This window comes from Thalassophryne amazonica, chromosome 2, assembly GCF_902500255.1.
Source record: "Thalassophryne amazonica chromosome 2, fThaAma1.1, whole genome shotgun sequence".
Taxonomy (NCBI): domain Eukaryota; kingdom Metazoa; phylum Chordata; class Actinopteri; order Batrachoidiformes; family Batrachoididae; genus Thalassophryne; species Thalassophryne amazonica.
In genome coordinates, this window is record NC_047104.1 from 3,676,432 (window position 1) to 3,696,586 (window position 20,155).

General features: G+C 42.7%; 1 protein-coding gene and 1 long non-coding RNA gene across 2 annotated transcripts in view; one reads left to right on the forward strand and one right to left on the reverse strand.

Moving 5' to 3' along the window:
* LOC117521768 (kinesin-like protein KIF23) overlaps positions 1-20,155 on the forward strand; it is a 65,637-nt gene that overhangs the window by 10,767 nt on the left and 34,715 nt on the right. Inside the window, exons 8-9 of the mRNA XM_034183113.1 lie at positions 9,815-9,927; positions 17,242-17,363. Of these exons, the coding sequence (XP_034039004.1) occupies positions 9,815-9,927; positions 17,242-17,363 (235 nt within the window). The remainder of the gene's footprint in view (positions 1-9,814; positions 9,928-17,241; positions 17,364-20,155) is intronic.
* On the reverse strand, positions 1,355-17,173 carry LOC117521778. Its single transcript, XR_004564057.1, has 3 exons — positions 17,164-17,173; positions 1,844-1,847; positions 1,355-1,697 (listed from the first exon to the last, which is right to left on the reverse strand). It is a non-coding gene; the product is annotated as an uncharacterized LOC117521778 (long non-coding RNA).

A 20,155-nucleotide genomic window follows, 5' to 3' on the forward strand; every position in this document is an offset into this window, starting at 1 on the left:
AGGAATGGGTGTATATTAACAAAAGAAATGAAGTTGATCAGGCAAAACATGAAATATTGTGGGTTCATACTGTCTGCATGTACTGTAAAAAGTAACAATTACTGTAGATTTTTATTTGCATTTCTAACTTCGGATTTGGGCTAATTTTACAATGACGTTTACTGCACTGTCATTTTAATTTCAATCATGTTACAGTTTGTACTTGAATTTTTTTTTTAACATAAAGGAACAGGTTTTTTTATAATATAGTTTCTTTGATTTCAGAGCAATGAAAGTATTGTATTTTCTGGAGTATATGTTGTTTTTTTAAACTTAATTAATGAATTCATTTCCTAGTTTGGGGGACCCTGGCACTTATATTTGGGTGTGACGTATTAAAAAAAAAATCCTATTTATAATAATAATTACAGTTACTATTTATATGGGACTTTCCCAGGAATCAAAGCACTAAACAAATTAAACTCCAATAATAAAAGAATAAATAAAAGTACACTACAAAACTACACCAAAATCCTAATTGAATGATCTGATAATACAGAAATAAGGTGCAACTTATGGTGGGACTTTTCTATTGATTTTTCCTCTTCAAGATGCCTTTTTTTGTGTGTGACTTATACTCTGGGAAACACTGTATGTAAAACCACAACAGTATTTTGTCATGATGTGTATAATTAGTTTGTTCTTTTAAAGTGCTGTGTTTTCATCAGGTGCGTTGATGAAAGCGCACCTCTATGGAACAATGAGTTCATGTATGTGACGAGCATAAACCTTCCTCATTCTGTTTACCCGTAGTCTTGTCTGAAGCTGAAGTCTTTCTTACTTTAACATTGTATGTTCGTCCCATTAATCCCAAACCCTTTAAAGTAGCATGTACGAACCTCACAGGTGAGGTAACTAATTCATATACAGTGTGGCTAAAAACTTTCAAACTCAGTTTTTCCCCCCAACTCCACATACTTCTTTTTGCCAGAAAGCATGTTAAGTCAGTTAAAATGCATTGCTTTCATAGTTTTCTTTTTTGCCTGCTACTGTTAAAGATAGAATAGAATTTATTATTATCATTGTACATGACACCAGGAAAAAAAAATACTGTGCATGACAATGAAATTAAAAACAATCTCTTAAAAGCACAATTAAAATAAATAAATAACCCTAAAAAAAATCCACATAAAACCTAGTTAAAAACACTCAATCGCAATCATAAAATGGCAGGTCCAGCAGCATTCAGTGCACAAACAGCTCTTCCCACAAAGCTATTTTTAATTCTGTTCTGGCCTTAAGTGCCCTGTATCGTCTGCCTGATGGTAATAATTCAAATAGTGTCCAGGATGGGAGGGGTCTCTGATTATAGTCCTTGCCTTCCTAAGACAACAACTTGTATACGGTTCCTCTAATGAAGGCAGGAGACAACCAGTGATCTTCTGGGCTGTGGTGATGACCCTCTGGAGAGCTTTCCTGTCTTTGACTGTGCAGCTGGAAAACCACACACACAGACAGTAGGTCAAAATGCTCTCTATGGAGCAGCGATAGAAGGACACCAACAGTCTCTGTGGCAGATGGTTATTCCTGAGAACCCTCAGGAAATAGAGTCTCTGCTGTGCCTTCTTGATGGTAGCCATAGTTTTTGTGCTCCAAGTCAGGTCATCTCTCAAATACACGCTCAGAAAACGAAATTCAGAGACCCACTCCACACAGTCCTTCAGGACTTCAGGCAGTGGGGGACAGCAGCCTGGCTCAGGGACTGGTTGAAAATGTTTGTAAACACACCAGCTAGCTGAGCTGCACATTCCCTCAACACCCGTCCCAAGACGCCTGCTGGACCCGCAGCTTTCCTTGAATTCACCCCCCTTAACACCCGCCTCACCTCCTGTTCCTCCAGCGTGAGGATGTGGCTGTTGAGGGCAGGTGAGGGGACGACGACTGTCTCTGGTGGCTGCACCTCAAAATGGGCAAATCAATCAATCAATTTTATTTATATAGCGCCAAATCACAACAAACAGTTGCCCCAAGGCGCTTTATATTATAAGGCAAGGCCTTACAATATAAGAAACTATTAAGGTTCTCTGCCAGTGAGGCATCACTGTAGTCTGCCAACAGGGTGCTGGGTCGGTGGTTTGTGATGTGCTGAATACTCTGCCACACCCACCGAGAGTCTTGACTGTGGAAGCAGTCCTCTATTCACTTCCTATAAGCTGTCTTGGTATGTCTGATCCCCTTCTTCAGGTTGGCTCTGGCAGCGCTGTACAGCTCCCCATTACCACACCTGAAGGCGGAGTTCCTCTCCTGGAACAGGTTCTGCACCTCCCGAGTCATCCAAGGCTTCGTGTTGGGATAAACACGGATGTACTTATCCACAGTGACCATGTCGGTGCAGAACCTGATATATCCCAAGACAGCTGCTGTATACTGCTCCAAGTCCTCATGTTCAAAAACAGACCAGTTTGTGGACGCGAAGCAGTCCTGGAGTTGTTGAATAGCACCATCAGGCCAGATTTGGATATAACAGGAGCACTTTTCCTGAGGGGGATGTATGCTGGCCTCACAAGCAGGGACGTGTGATTTGACTGGCCAAGGTGGGGTAGAGGTTTCACTCTGAAGCCCTTTTTGATGTTAGAATACACCTTGTCCAGTATGTTGTCTCCCCTCGTTGGACACTTAACATGCTGATGGAATTTGGGGAGAACAATCTTTAAATCAACATGATTAAAATCACCTGCTATGATGTGGACAGCCTCAGGATATGTGGTTTGGTAATTTGTCATATAGCCACCCGAGGGCGGAGCCAGAGTCAGCACCAGGTGGAATGTAAACAGCCATAATCATGACAGCTGTGAATTCACGGGGCAAGTAAAAGGGTCTGCATTTGACAGACATGAACTCCAGGTCTGCAGAACAGTGACTGTTCAGTCTTTGAGCCCGTGCACCAGGTGTTATTGATTAAAAATGCACACCCCTCCTCCTCTGCTGCTACCAGAGGCCCGTGTTCTGTCATGACGATGTGCTGTGTAGCCTTCTAGCTTGATATTTTAGTCCGGGATGGATGAGTGGAGCCAGGTGTCAGTGAGAAGCAGCATACAGCACTCCCTCACGAGTCTGTTCTTACACACAAGCATCCTCAGCTCATCCATCTTATTCCCCAGTGAGCTCACGTTAGCAAGAAAAACACTGGGGAGCGGCGGTCTACACGGCCGTTTCCGTAGCCTCACCAGGACTCCAGCTTGACAACCGCGTTTCTGCCTCCTCTTCCGACGCCGCCTGCGGCGCCTGCCATCGGGGATGGTAATCCACGGAGCACCCGGAACTCTGGTGATGTCCTCCAAAATGTTATGAGAGCGGAGAAACTCGGCTGTAATCGTCTGTTTACTGCTTAATCCAATCTGCAGGAGCTGAAATCTGGTGTACATGATGCTCGCCCAATGGAGCGACAAATAAAAACAACGAAAACCCACACACAAACACACTTGCACTTAAAAGAGACCGCAAGCTGCTGCATCTGAACGCGCCGCCATTTTCCTTAAAGTGAGTCTGACCTTCTGGCTCAGATCTTATACTGATAGTTCGTTACATCACATCATTCGTCTTCATCTCACGTTGTCCTCTGCTTTTCCCTCTGTCACAGCCACCAGTTACATACCTCCTCTTTGACTCTTGCCTTGCGGCTACATCCTCAGTATCCTTCTGTTGATATCTTCTACATCCCTTGTCTTCCTAAGCCTGCACTCTCCTTCACTTCTCCACCACACTCGTCATTATTTTGAACAGTTGACTCAAGTGTTTAAACTCTGTCACGTTAGTCACCTCACCTTCAACTGCATGATTTCACTGTCCCCTCTGGGGGTTTGTAAAGTTAGACCTTGCCTGTGTGAAGCACCTTGAGGCAGCTTGTTGTGATTTGGCACTATATAAAATTAAATAAATTGAAAAAACATTGAAATTGTCCTCCCCCTCTGACTTTCATTCCCCTTCTCTCCAGTGCATAGCTCTTACCTCTCTAGGCTCATCTCACCCCGCTCCCTCCTCTCATGTGCAAACATCATGGTCCATGGATACTCCTGTTTGAGCTTGTCCTTGACTGTTGCAAACAAAGGGCCCAGAGTCAGTCCTATATGCAGTCCCATCTTGAAGCCAACCAGTATTCCTATCATACATTTCACTGCTGTCCATATATCCTTCTCCACCCTTAAGCAACTGTCACACCTGAACGCGTTTGGCACCATACAGGGTCGATTTACACCTTGCTGCACCTTTGATTATTCCTGGGTGTGGGGGAACTCTGCTTTTTGTGAAGCATACCTCTGCACAAGTTGGGAAACGTCAGTTCCACTTGTAGCAGTTTTGAACATGTTCATAATTATTGGTCACTTGGTCTATCTCTGCTTAACTCATACTCAACTTGGGATAGCCCGGGGTAACTCCACCTACATACGGAGGATCTGGAAAGTATTCACAGCACTTCACTTTATCCACATTTTATGTTTGTCAGAGTTGAACCTGTTGAAAGGAAACACAACTCAAACATATCACAGAAAATGACCACACAGAAGCACTGAATTTCTTTCCTGCGCAGGAGAGAGCTGACAGCGAGAACCCCTCCCTCACCGTTTCACCACTCAGCTCTGAAGGGCCGCCTCAACTCTCCCTGCTTTTATTGAGACAAAGACAGATACAGAAAAGTAGCATAAAAACATCTTGGAGTCTTTAAAGTACTCATACAGATATAACATTATTTTGTGAATTTTCTTAGTCAAAACAAGACAGGCTCCGGCTGGCTTTCACAGGGCGCAGTGTTCTTGTTCAAGGCCATTCAGTTAATTAAACGTACTACTGTGCTCAGTAAGCAAGATTTACACTCTCAGACATTTCTCAAGGCAGCAAGAGAGGATTTTACTGTGTGAAATGCTCAATGGTTCATTTAAAAGGTAAAATCACACAAACGTACAATGTACTCCTATATGGAAAATCAGGATAGAGACATTATAATTGGTAACATATTTACAACTTAACAATGTTACAGCCTTGTTTCAAAATGGATGGATTCATTTTTTTTCCTTAAAATTTTACACACAATACTCCATAATGACAATGTGAAAAAAGTGTTGTTTTTTTGTTTTGTTTTTGCAGATTTATTAAAAATAAAAAACCTAGTAAATCACATGTACATAAGTATTCAGTCTTTGCCATGAAACTCAAAACTGAGCTCAGGTGCCTCCTGTTTCCACTGATCATCCTTGAGATGTTTCTACAGCTTAATTGGAGTCCACCTGGGGTAAATTCATTTGATTGGACATGATTTGGAAAGTCACACACCTGTCTACATATAAGGTCCCACAGCTGACAGTTAGAACACAAACCAAGCATGAAGTCAAAGGAATTGTCTGTAGACCTCTGAGACAGGATTGTCTGGAGGCACAAATCTGGGGAAGGGTACAGAAACATTTCTGCTGCTTTGAAGGTCCCAGTGAGCACAGTGGACTCCATCATCTTTAAATGGAAGAAGTTCAGATCCACCAGGACTCATTCGAGAGCTGGTCACCCGTCTAAACTGAGCGATTGGGGGAGAAGGACCTTAGTCAGGGAGGTGACCAAGAACCTGATGGTCACTCTGTCAGAGCTCCAGCATTCCTCTGTGGAGAGAGGAGAACCTTTCAGAAGGACAACCATCTCTGCAGCAATCCACCAATCAGGCCCATATGGTAGAGTGGCCAGACGGAAGCCACTTCTTAGTCAAAGGCACATGGCAGCCCACCTGGAGTTTGACAAAAGGCACCTGAAGGACTCTCAGACCAGGAGAAACAAAATTCTCTGGTCTGATGAGACAAAGATTGAACTCCTTGGTGTGAATGACAGGCATCATGGGTTAAGAGAAGGGTGGAGACAATTAATATTTTGTAGGTGGAAGTAGGCAGACCTAGTAATGTTGTTGATATGGGTGTGAAAGGATAGTGTGCTGTCAAGGATGACACCCAGCCTCTTAACCTTGATGGATGGTGAGATGGTGGAATTATTAATAGTGAGAGAAAAGCTGTCGGTTTTGGATGAGGTCGATTTTATGTCAGTGAGGAGAATGTCAGTTTTATTTGTTTAAGAAAGTTTATGGTGAACCAGGTTTTTATTTCAGAGATGGAATCAATGAGGGAGGTGGGCGGAAGCGTGGATGAGGGTTTAGCAGTAAAGTAGAGCTGGGTGTCATCAGCATAACAGTGGAAATGAATGATGGAAACAGTGGAAAGATGAATGCAGACATCCTGGATGAAAACCTGCTCCAGACCTCAGACTGGGGCAACGGTTAATCCTTCAACAGGACAGTGACCCTAAGCACACAACCAAGATATCAAAGGAGTGGCTTCAGGACGAAAGAATGAAAGTCCTTGAGTGGCCCAGCCAGAGCACAGACCTGAATCTGATGGAACATCTCTGGAAAGATCTGAAAATGTCTGTGCACTGACACTCCCCATCCAACCTGATGGAGCTTGAGAGATGCTTCAAAGATGTACAAAGAGGCCTCATGTACAAAGACGTGTGTGGATTTCTTACTGAAACATTGGCATATGCTCAAACCCAGAAACTGGGGTAAGCACAAAAATATCCAGCTGTATCAAAGTGTGCGTACGCATGGATCCAAGCACATTCTGCTTGTACGTTCCACTGAACGTGGAATTGAGTGGACATGCAGATGTGCCAAGCTCCTCCCTTTCCACGCCCAGATTTAAATATGCAGATGTACGCAAATGGCCCTTGGAGCTGTGATTTCCCCCTCTATCAGATTAGTCAACATGAACACAGAAAAGAAATGATAGAGTGAGAACTAAATGACTGGAAATGACAGGAGACACACAGGGACAGTTTATTTGTTAGCCTGTCAATCCAGATAAACATGAAACTGGAAAAATGTTAGTGTGAGAGTTTGTATGAGGCCATAAATGCTGTGGGGTGACAGCAGCGCACACACACAATAAAGTTAAAAAAGTGAGGTGCGCTGCAGCTGATAGTATGTGACATCACAACTTTACACACACATTTATTGACAAATACTGAACACAGGGAGACAATTGGGGCCTGTTAAGAAGTTGTAGTTTCACCATCAAGAAACAAAAATAATAATGACAAACATATTTGAATGTGCGCATTCAAATAAACATGTGTGTAAAGTTGTGATGTCACATACTATCTCCATGTAATGTGGAGTTGCGTCAGGAAGGGCATCCGGTGTAAAACCTGTGCCAATTCAACATGCAGATCCACCTTGGATTTGCTGTGGCGACCCCGAGTGCAAACAAGGGAGCAGCCGAAGGGACTTACTTTATTTGAATGTGCACATGCCGAAATGTGTCCACGCTGGTTTTCGTTCGAAACAATTACACAAATAAACTATTTACTCAGTAAGCATCCACCCATTGCCAACCGTGCCACCCTCTAGCCTGTTCCCAACCCAAGTCATTTGCACATCACATATGATTTGAAAATTGATGGAATGAAATTTTTTCCTATTAACAAAAACAAATTCATGATGCAGTCAACAACATTCAGGAAACCGGCTCTCCCTGCATATTGAGCTTTAATGTTGGAATGTGATGTACCTGGATGACATTCGGATGATTGCGTTCCACGCAGGTGGCTTGGCTCAGCGCAAGGTTGACTGGCACACTCCTGACCGATCAGCCAGCTCACGCTGGAATGCCCCTGTTTCCAGGAAGCCCAACGTGGTCAGCACCTGTGTGGGCACAGATGACCCCTGGCTTCTTGCTTTATTGCGCTCTGGGGTGGCCGGGTTCTGTGCACAACTCCAGCAACACTGGCTTTGATCATCAAAATTGGCTAATTATCACAATTTGTAAGTAAATCCTCGCGTTTCCTGAAAACACGCTCACATCTGATTGCACCACTTGTAAAGTCTTCTAGCAACACTAACGCAGCCACTATTGGCACCATTTTACACATCACTTTGCAGGTCCTTTTATATTCACCCATATACCTGCAAACATTTGGGTGTGTTAATTGTTCATCAGTGCGTCTCTGATGCGCACGTTACTCTGACTTCATGTTTTCACACTATTAACGGTTCCCAGTATCACCTCTACGTGTCTGCAGAAGAACAATAGCTCTAGCAACGTCCAGGATTTTTGTGTGACACACCACACATTTCCACAGTCACTTTACTTTTGATACATCCGAACGTTAGTGTGGAGACGGATGTATGCCACATTTTTGTGCGTAATCAGCCTTTGTACATGAGGCCCCTGGAGAACCTTTTCAAAGTTGTACTGAACTCTATCCAAACCCGTGGCTCTAGATTAACTCGTACGTCCCTCTGGAAAACTGGTACTAGACTTGGGACAGCTCAGGGTAACTCTTTTTCCATGCTCCGTATGAAACCAAGTGGTACCGTGCTTTTTTGAGTTTAGTAGGAGTTATGCAGTTAGGTCTGAACTGGACCAAACTGCAGAAAGTTTTGAATACGTTTAAAACTGAGTTTAAGCTATCTTTCCCACCTTGTGCCAGGCAATGCCTTGTTCCCTCCAAACTATCACAGTTGTACCAAGTTCTGGACTTTTTCATTCATGTTTGGGAACATTAAATGTGTGGAGTTGGGGAAAACTGAGAGAGAGAGAGAGAGAGAGAGAGACACACACACATCAGAAACCTTGGCTTAATATATAGATATATTAAGCCAAGGTTTCTGATCTATATCACCTGTATGTTGTTGACTGGTGTCCTCATTCATGTCTTGTAGTTTGTCTGAATGGCTTGAGTTAGTGTGTGTGTAACCATTGTACATGTACTAATGCAGTGTTAGTGCTACAGCCAATGATTCATTTCTAAGTCTGCAAATTGTTTGTCCTGTTAGTGCAGTTTGTGATACCTCAGATCCCATCATCTTTCAGAAGCTAAGTAGAGTAGGTCCTGATTAGTACATGGATGGGAGACCTCTCAGGAACACCAGGGGTTTGTGTGTTTCTGCAGGTAAAACTGGAGTTGCGTCAGGAAGGGCATCCCATGTTTAAGCCGATGTGGTGACTCTGACCAAACAGGGACCATCGAAAGATAAATATTTGTACCTTTAGTGATGGCCTTTATAAAATGTTGGACAATGTTGCTGTCAGTTCATCTCATCTCAAGGAGTTGTTTGAATAGCGTCTTCTCTTTTTTGATGTGCACTTTCTCAGTTTTAGCTTGTGTAATTCAAGTTTCAAGAAGTCGTACTTCGTGAGAATAGCTTTTTTTTTTTATTTGTTGCCTTTTTAGTTGATATGATGTGTTTGAAAGACATCTTAAAGCTTTTGAACCAATTAAAAACCTGAGATAATAAATTACCTGTGTTAAACCAGTTTAAAATATTTGAAGCACTTCAGCTCATTGTAGAAGAGTATCTAAAACCAGTTCCTCTAAAATGAAACATCACATTTTCAAAACCTAGAATGTTATAATTCAGATTTTTTTTTTCCTTTGCTTGATAAATTTCTTGATGCACCAAATTGTTCCAGTCTTTTGCTGTAATTATCTTCAAGTGATATGATTATCTGGATCAGTCAACTAAAAACAGAAACTGGTGTAAAGATTGGGGGGAAAAGTGAAATCAATATATAAATTATATATTAAGTGGCAAATTGAAATAAACAGCAGTGGTCTGGATTTTAATAGTCTGAATATTGACTAAAATGTTTTTTTTTTTTTTTTTTTTGGTTCACTGTCTTGTAAGTTAATCAAGTTGTTTATTGGAGCTCAATACCTTGTCTCACGTCTTGCACATGTTTATTTCAGTGTGAGTTTAACAGCGAGTGAAGTTAAATGTCAGTGTGTGAATGTTGGGTTTCAGACTACCTCAGTCCAAGATCTTGCGTGAGGATCAGAGTCACACCATGTATGTGTCCGGGTGCACAGAAGTTGAAGTGAAATCTACTGAAGAAGCCTTTGAAGTCTTCTGGAAGGGTGAATATTGTTAATGTTTGTTTGTCTTCTAGTTTAAGTACAGTAAAGGTTGTGGTCGGTCATGATGCCGCGTACAGAACCCTCTGAAGCTCAGAAAGACCTGCCATAAAAAAACAAAAAAAAAACAACCTACTTCTGGAAGAAGTGCGTTCATGAGATCACCTTGGAGATGAACATGGACCAACTACTTAGCCTTTCACAGAAGAGCTAGGCTAACATTATTTTTTGGACGAAATGAAATTGTCAACGACCTTTTTGCTGATGTGTGGTGCTGGAAATAACTGTAATACCAAATACATAGATTGTGAATATAATACATATAGCAGTAATGTCTTGTCTTGTAGAATTTTAAAGATGCCGTTTCAGCATCTGTAACATTGTTGTCTCATTAGTCGCAAACATGCCTGCCTCAGTTGTGGGATTAACTCGGGTACCTTGGTTTGCTCAATTTGTTCATGAAATTCCCAGCGCGAAAGCCCGACCCGATGGAGCATTCGAGGCATTTTTCCCAGAGCGGGAGGTCGGAATCGAGGACCTTTTAAGGATTTTGAACACAGCATGAAGTGCATGTGCATACAGTATAAAGCCCAACAAGTGCTTCTTCACTGTTACAAATTAGCTCTAAATGTAACCATATGCGGTTTTATATATTTAATTGTTCCTCGCAGTTACAGTGGTCCAAAGGTTAGAGAAGTGAGCTTGTGGCACCCATGAGATGATGGGTTCAAAGCCCAAGTAGTAGGAGTAGGAGGGGCAGGTGAAAGAACAGCACTTGACCCACCAATCTTCAGCCACCGATTTGAGCTTAGAGAAGTCGACCACATGGCCATCGTGTCGTAGCTGCACAATATACAATTATAGACTTTTGATGAGGTGTACCCGTGATTATGCAGACCTGGTCAGGATGGGGTTCACCGAGGCCTGTGAACCCCGTCCTGACCAGGTCCGCATAATCACGGGTACACCTCATCAAAAGTCTATAACTTCATTATATGGTAAACAAGAAAATTGGGAGTTTGTCAAACATACTAAAACTGAAAAATCAATCTCAAATTTCAACTCTTTATTATTCCTGTCATACTGCACCAACTGACATCCCATCGATCGACTGGAGATGCCTGTTAAGTCCGTGACAAAGAGTCATCAGGCTTGTTTTCTTATAAAGTTTGACATTTGCCTGTTGAGCTTCCATGTAAAATCGACCAAGTACTCTGTCAAGCATCCATCTGTCATAAGTTTCAAAGTTGGGTTTATGTCCCTTTTCAGTGACGCACTTGTGAAACAGGTTGGCTGCTGACTGTGTATTTCTGCGGGTGTTCTTCACATCTTTTTTGTGTAAAATTCGTTTTAAGTCAGCGTCGCTAACAGACGCAAACCTGTCTTCTGCCATCTTGTCAACAAACTGACAGCCAAAGTAGGCGTTGTATTGCGTCATTTGATTGGTTGTTATTGATAGAAGGAGTCACTCAATTAGCTAGCGCTACGCTGCACACGCGGCCTACTCGGCTCCTCCAGCGGTCAACTTGGCATGTGGTACAGCTCAGAAAGTGGCAAATGGGACAATCAGAAGTTGGCAAAATCCCACCACCATATAATAATGCAAGTTGTCGACCTCAACTGTGTCTCACCAAGTAACCATTCATTTGGCACAAAGTCATGTCAGTGGTACACAAGGGTCCTCCAGGGAGACCTAGTACCAAAAACATCTGATTAGCTCCCTAGTCAGCGTCCAGGTCTTTGAGTCACACTGGAAGCACCAGGACATTAAGGACATTTTCACAGGAAAGTGGCCATTTGCTACTTGTGTTGTAAAACAGATGTTCAGGAAAGGACATTGTCTGAAGCCTGTTTACTGGCTCTTGGCTCTCAGTTTCACTGGACATGCTTTTTAACAGAATGACCAATTTAAACAGGAAAAAAAAATAGCACCAATACTGGTACCTCCTTAGTACTGTGCTGTCTGCTGGGAGATGAGGCTTCTGACAGTCTGTGATGATAATACAGTGATACTTGACTTGCACAAATGCCTGCTTCCGTGGTCACTGTTCAGGAAAGGACAGTTTTTCACCCTTTCCTGTGAAAGTGCCCCAAAGATTTGGACTTTCATTTTTCTGCAAAAGTGTCCGCATTGCCAACTTCCTCAATCCACTGACCTCATGGCTCCTTCAGCTCTTCTCAGGCATCTCTCTCCATGTCTGAAGTACCAAAGACATGAATGTCACTTGTGAGAACTGAATTTCTCTGCACATTTGGCACCTTTGCTGCAAACTGGTACAATGAGTCCAGGAAGTAACAGAGCCTGGACCCAGATACTTTGTCTCCTCACTCATCTTCTCATGCTGCAATCAGGACATGCATTCATTCCACAAAGGTCACAGCAAGTCATAGTCTGTGAACCTTTCCTCACCAGCAGAGGCTCCTACGTTACTGGACTCTACCATCTTACCCAAAATCTAGCACATGCTAGGGCTGAACAGAGTAGCAGCCAGAACACCAGAAACCAGAAGAGGCCAGATCTTTCTGGGTGGAGATCATAGACTGTACAAAGGTGGACACACATTCTTTCGGTCTGGTTGCTCTTGTGGTCATCATTTAGATATTTAGATATACTTTCATATACACTAGGAGAGTTCTACCTTAGAATTGGAATGTATTATAGACATACCTTACTGAATTTTCATACAGCCCATTGGCTGCACTACCTCATTACCCACCATCAGTGCTGCTCCAGATGCTCAAACCAGAATCCGGCAACTCTTAGCTTCAGAGTTTTTTTCAAAGATGAGGAGTACTCAGCCATTCTTGCTATGTCTCCCAGAGCCGTGATCCCTGCGGCTCCATAGAAATCACCAAAGAAAGTAAAATCTCTGTCATTGCCGGATTGTCTTTTGTGAATGTTCCCATCCCCATGTGTGTAAAGAGTGAGCTGACACATGGAAATGCTGCCAAATGAATCTTTGAGCTCTGTGGCAGTTTTCAGCTCACTAAAACAGTGAGGATTTACAGGCACCGTTTGAAAACGATGAGCGCCAGGAGGCAGCAAACTCGGATTTGGATTGCTTTTTAAATTAATATTATTTTTGAAGGATTCTAATGTCGTGGGGCCGACACTGGAATCCTGCTGCTGCCCCCGCGACCCGACTCCAGATAAAGTTGGAGAAAATGGATGGATGGATGGATTCCAATGTAATTCTACCAGAAACTGTTAAAATGGTATTACAGAGGCACTGAATTCGTTAAGAGCCAATATTTTGGAGTTCAGGCAGGTTTACATTAGGGTGTGATTCAAGCCGACTTGGATTTCAATGAAACTTGGCTCAGAGATGGAACCTACCAAGAAACAAACTTTCCCAAAATGTCTGGACCGAAAACCAAATGGTGCCCTTTCCAGGGGTCATCAAAGTTCAAGGGAAAAATAAGCAAAAACTGATATTTCATTAAAGTGTAGGTGAGACGTCATGCCATGTTTTCACAAATATTTAAGACTAAAATTAAACAGTTTGAAATTGATCCTTTCCTGGTGCGCAGTTCTTGAAGACAGAAATATTAAGATTTTGAACTGCACGCCACTAAAAAAAACAAAACAAAACTGGAACTTTCCACCGTGCTGACATTGGACAAGAAGAAGGAGAAAGTGGCGTCAGCTCCGGAACTAATGTCTTAATTGTCCCATTAATTTATGGATTTTTACAGGCTACTGACATCCCCATGGGTCTGGTCGGAGCTGCACCATGTTTTTGGTGTCAGAACTGTTACTTTTCGCTGGCAGAATGGCAGGTGGAACACTTACAACCCCTGGCAAAAATGATGGAATCACCGGCCTCGGAGGATGTTCATTCATTTGTTTAATTTTGTAGAAAAAAAGCAGATCACAGACATGACACAAAACTAAAGTCATTTCAAATGGCAACTTTCTGACTTTAAGAAACACTATAAGAAATCAGGGAAAAAAATTGTGGCAGTCAGTAACGGTTACTTTTTTAGACCAAGCAGAGGGAAAAAAATATGGAATCACTCAATTCTGAGGAAAAAATTATGGAATCATGAAAAACAAACGAACGCTCCAACACATCACTAGTATTTTGTTGCACCACCTCTGGCTTTTATAACAGCTTGCAGTCTCTGAGGCATGGACTTAATGAGTGACAAACAGTACTCTTCATCAGTCTGGCTCCAACTTTCTCTGATTGCTGTTGCCAGATCAGCTTTGCAGGTTGGAGCCTTGTCATGGACCATTTTCTTCAACTTCCACCAAAGATTTTCAATTGGATTAAGATCCGGACTATTTGCAGGCTATGACATTGACCCTATGTGTCTTTTTGCAAGGAATGTTTTCACAGTTTTTGCTCTATGGCAAGATGCATTATCATCTTGAAAAATGATTTCATCATCCCCAAACATACTTTAAATTGATGGGATAAGAAAAGTGTCCAAAATATCAACATAAACTTGTGCATTTATTGATGATGTAATGACAGCCATCTCCCCAGTGCCTTTACCTGACATGCAGCCCCATATCATCAATGACTGTGGAAATTTACATGTTCTCTTCAGGCAGTCATCTTTATAAATCTCATTGGAACGGCACCAAACAAAAGTTCCAGCATCATCACCTTGCCCAATGCAAATTCGAGATTCATGACTGAATGTGACTTTCATCCAGTCATCCACAGTCCACGATTGCTTTTCCTTAGCCCATTGTAACCTTGTTTTTTCTGTTTAGGTGTTAATGATGGCTTTCGTTTAGCTTTTCTCATGATGGTTACTGAGGGAACATATGAACCCTGCATCCCTGGGGGTCATGAACTGGGAAGCAGCTACAGACAGAATCAGCAATCATGCAACTAGTCATGCCAAAGCGTCCCGATTGACACCATGCTATATAAAATAATCCTTTCCTAGCCGATGACGCATTTGCTCTCAGAAACTGATTTATCTCCCGTCACTTCCTGAATCATAGAGAAATGATCTGCAGGTGTAGATGGTCTCGTGCACGTTGTGCGGTGGAGAACACAGTTGGACCTTTGGCTCAAAGATAACAATTTATAATATGCATATTGTAATGATTGGTAAACAGTTGCATTTTCATTCCTTCTTCTGAGTTAGATAAGGTATCTGTTAAATGATGTTTATTATAGATGTAAAAGCTTGTTATCATCATTCAGATGCGCTGTGCACAATGAGACACACTGACACGCAGTGTTTTCAAATAGGTTGCGCAATGTTCACGACTACAGGGTGATTCCATAATTTATTCCTCAGAATTGAGTGAGTCCATATTTTTTTCCCTCTGCTTGGTCTAAAAAAGTAACCGTTACTGACTGCCACAATTTTTTTCCTGATTTCTTATAGTGTTTCTTAAAGCCAGAAAGTTACCATTTGAAATGACTTTAGTTTTGTGTCATGTCTGTGATCTGCTTTTTTTCTACAAAATTAAACAACTGAATGAACATCCTCCGAGGCCGGTGATTCCATAATTATTGCCAGGGGTTGTATATCGACAAGCACACATTTGCACGAAGGCCCTGGCTCCTCCACTCGACACAGGGCAAAACTGAGCATCTTCAGATTATTTTATTGTTTTCTGGATCATGGGATAATGTCGTCGCTTGCAGATGAGGTGCTGTGAATCTTTTTCATGCAGTTAAGTGGCTCTGTTAACACAGACTGGATCAATCATCCACAATAACTGATTACAGGTGGTGCTGGAACCTGGAACCAAAGTTCAGTGTGTCAAATGGAGTTTTCTTCAACCAGTATTAATTCAGTTATTTTTCAGATGTGATTTTGTAAAAGTGGATAGGTTTAAAGATGATCTCACTGAAGCACACAGGTAAGACAATGTATTTACTTCTGTGAATGGTTTTAATATTTAATAATAACATATTCAAGAAGGAAAACAATATTTATTTTAAAAATAGCTAATATTTTCAGTCCCTTGTGTCGTTTTTCAGATTTGAAATTGTTTCTAAGAAAAAAAAAAATCCACACTTCCTCATCACTCTTTCTAATTTCACAGATAGTAAAACAATTTTTTTTATCAGTTGATTATGACCAAAGAGCTGGTAAAAAAACAAACAAAAAAACAACAACAACAAAAAAAGTTTATCTCCTCCACCCATGCCGAAATCACTTGCATTATTTTTTTTTTATAATCACGATTCTGTTCTGAACTCTGCTAATATTGTTACTGTTGTCAGACTGAAGGTTTTCCTCCAAAGTTTGTCATCTAAATAAGGCTCTAAAAAGAAAATATCATCAGATCAAACATGCACTCATGTGGTAATTCATGCAGTTGGGTTAGCGAGCATGTGTTCAATGGCCTGATTCAAAAGGGGTATCAAACCAGTATGAGGAGTCCTCAAAAGTCTGCAGACTGTTATATAAAGTAGAGATGTTAGATGCAAATTTCATTAAAAATACTGATGGCGCGGGCCACCAGGTGGCACTAAATGTCCTCAAATTTGGGTAAGTCGAGTAATTTGGCACCCCCTGGTGACCAGCACCATTGAGACCCCAATGTTTTTTCAGTTGCATTTGATAGAGTAGGGCCTTTATTTGTTGATAACATTGAAATCTGGTTGGGGTCTTGATGGTGCAGAGGGTTATGGGCCTTTAAATACAGCCAATTTCATAAAATGACCAGACTTTGAGCGCCCCCTATATTCAGCGCCATCAATCCCCCAACCTAATATGTATGTAAGATAAGAGTTTGCCTCCATAAGTCATTTGATGGTTAAACAGGCTTGGGGACTTGATGGTGCTGAATGTTACACCACTTGAAAGACAGGAATTTAATGAAATATCAGTTTTTGTGTATTTTTGCCTTGAACTTTGATGACCCCTGGCAAGGTCACCGTTTGGTTTTTGGTCGAAAAGTTTTGGGAGAGTTGGTTTCTTGGTAGGTTCCATCTCTGAGCCATGTTTCGTTGAAATCCAAGTTGGCTTGAATCACAGCCCACCTATCCTTTAAAAAAATGGCTCGTGCCATGACCCTTCGAGCATATACATTTTCAACTTCCTCGATGGCATGAAGACACGCGGGAAATGTAAATTTAATGAAAATGGTCTTTTCAAGGAAGCGTTTTGTGAAGTGGCTTAAACCAGTACCAGCTGGCTGTACACCGACCTCATAGTGGTGCTGGTCTTAAGTTTTATTCTGACTGACGTGTAAAGTCTTAATTCCATGTTGCCTGTAGCTGTAGGAACCCCGGTCACAGGCCCAACCACTTCAACCCTTTGACCATCACCTCCCTCAGATTGTTATTGCTTATTCATAGTGTTGTGTTTGTGTTCATAATGGACACTTTCCAGGACAGAAGAAAAGACGCATAGCCAACACTCACCTCAACCGTGAGTCCAGTCGTTCCCACAGCGTGTTCACTGTGAAAGTGGCCCAGGCTCCACTGGACGCTGATGGCGATTACATTCTGCAGGTAACATGCAGCTTCAGCAATAGTATGTTGATCAAAGGGCAGGTAAATATTCATAATTGGCTTGTTATTTTCTGATGAGTCTTTATTTGCAGTCTATCCTTACATCTCGTGTAAGGGGGTGGGTGGGGGGGGGGGGGGGGTGTACTTGATCTCAAAGCCTTTTGGTTCTGTGTAAGTGTAAAGTCCAGGCTGGCACCACACACTGGGTGCCACGTGTTGCTGCATCCACCTCACCACCCAATCACCTTCATTCCTGGATGGCAACCAGACAACTGGTACATCCCTTCCTCCAACTGCTGTGACCAGGTGAAGTGTGGGTGTCCTCTTGGCCTTCTCCATCTGCTGGGGTCCTCAACACTGACACACCTTCATGCTGGATCAAGCCCAGACAAACTCCTCACATGGTCAGAATTCTGTCACTGGCATTCCCTCACAATTCAGTGCTTTAACGTTTCCCATAATCCCCCTGGCGGCCCCCTGTGCTGTGAGCTATGTCCGGGAAATGAGGCACTTGTCTCTTTTCTAGAGGAACGGTTGGCTGTGGCAGGGCTTGAGGAAATTAGAGTCAAGCAATGGTTTACCGTTGACAGAACAACTATTGTAGAGCATGTTCTTGATTGTCAGGCCTACACTGAGAAGTTGGCTTCCATGGTTGATAAACTAATCACCCATCACTTTATTGCGAAGAATCAGGGGGCTTTTCTGGAAAACCTAAAAACTAACGTGGGGGAAGATGAATGCATCATTCTGCTTGACTTTGCTGAGAATTACTCGTTTGTAGTACAGGATGCAGCACAGGGTTACCACTGGGATCAGCAGAGTTCTGGTGTCTCACAGCGCATGTAAATAATGTCTAGCAAAGATGTGGATGGAGTTGATCCAGTGAGTTCACGGGCGATTATGATGTCATGTTCTCCCAAGTTGAGAGGGTTATCTAGAGGAGGTGGAGCACCTGTGATGGACTTGTCGTCCACACTTCACGAGGTTTGTTTACATTGTTCCCTGAACCAGAATTCTGCTGAAACTGAGCTCTCGCGTGAGTTATGGACTGCGAGATGGAGCGAGATTCACAACTGAATGAGACCTAGTGACAAAGACACTGAGACATTGTCTTAGGCCAACTCTTAGAATAGAAGAGAAACTTTGTCAAAGCACATATACGAGGTCTGTTAGAAAAGTATTGGACCTTATTCTTTTTTTCAAAAACCTGATGTATTTGAATCAAGCCTGCTTGCATGAGCCAACCTTGAACCTTAGTGCGCATGCGTGAATTTTTTCACGCCTGTCGATTGCGTCATTTGCTGGCAAGCAGCGTTTGAGTGAGGACGTGTGCAGTGCGCTGGGTGGATTTTTATTGCAAGGGAAATGATGGAACGAGTGCAGCAGCACCACATCAAATTTTGCCAGAAACTGAGTGACAGCCAGGTGGAAACTATTCGGAAGATTCAGACGGCTTTCAGTGACAATGATATGGGAATCACACAGATTAAGGAGCGGTACAACCGGTTTAAAGATGTCCACACAACGGTGGAGAGCGAGCCACGCTCCGGGCGGCCATCAACATGCTGAAATGACCAGATCATTTCAAAGTGAACGCAGTGGTGATGTGGGTCCATCGTGTGACTATCGGAGAGATTGCGGAAGTTGTGGACATCAGCACTTTTTCGGCATATTCCATTGTGACAGAAGATTTGGCCATGAAAAGGAGTGGCGGCGAAATTCTTTCCTGAAGCTTCTGATGGAGCAAAAGCAGATTCGCTGGTCATTTCAGGATGTTGATGGCCGCCCAGAATAAAAATCCGCTCAGCGCGCTGCACAGGTCCTCACTCAAACGCTGCTTGCCAGCAACTGACGCAATCGACAGGCGTGAAAAAATTACACGCATGCGCACTAAGGTTCAAGGTTGGCTCACGCAAGCAGGCTTGATTCAAATAAATCAGGTTTTTAAAAAAAAGAATAAGGTCCAATACTTTTCTAACAGACCTCATATATACATACAACAAAACTTGTCCTCTGCATTTAACCATCCTAATTACAGTTAGACACAATCTGACCACTAGGGGCAGTGGGCAGCCACAGTCCAGCACCCAGGGACCAAGTCCAGATGTAGAGACGCTGCCTTGGTCAGGGGCAGAGAAAGGAGCAGACCCTACATAAGCAAGTTTTTGATTGTGGGAGGAAACCCACACAGACACGGGGAGAACATGCAAAGTCCACACAGAAAGGCCGGGAATCAATCCCACAACCTTCTTGCTGTGAAGGTCAGTGCTAACCCCTAAGCCACCGTGCCGCCTGTTGGTGTCCAAATCTCATTACCATATATTAAGACAGGATCCTAAAGACTTGAACCTTCATTCTTCTACAAAGGACACCTCTGTCCAGCAACATCATGACTCCCTAAGCTATTCCCGGGTGTGTCTCACTCTCAAAGGCTGGGGACCCCTGAGACATGAATGTCACTGCTGAGATAAATGTCTCTACAAGTTCAAGACTTTCACCACACACAGATAAGCTTCTGACGGCTGAGTCTACAAAGTCATTGAAGGTCTGGTCTTAATCCAGCACAATCACAAACAAGACACTCCGATTCATCACTCAGCTTCTGGAGCTATACTCAGGTCATACTGTACTGGCAGATCCCGAGCAGCCGGGAAAGCAGGCCGACTGGGTGACTGTGAGGAGGAAGCGTAGTTCTAAACAGAAGCCCCGTGTACACCGTCAACCCGTTCACATTTCTAACAGTTTTTCCCCACTCGGCGACACACCCGCCGAGGATCAAACTCTGGTTATTG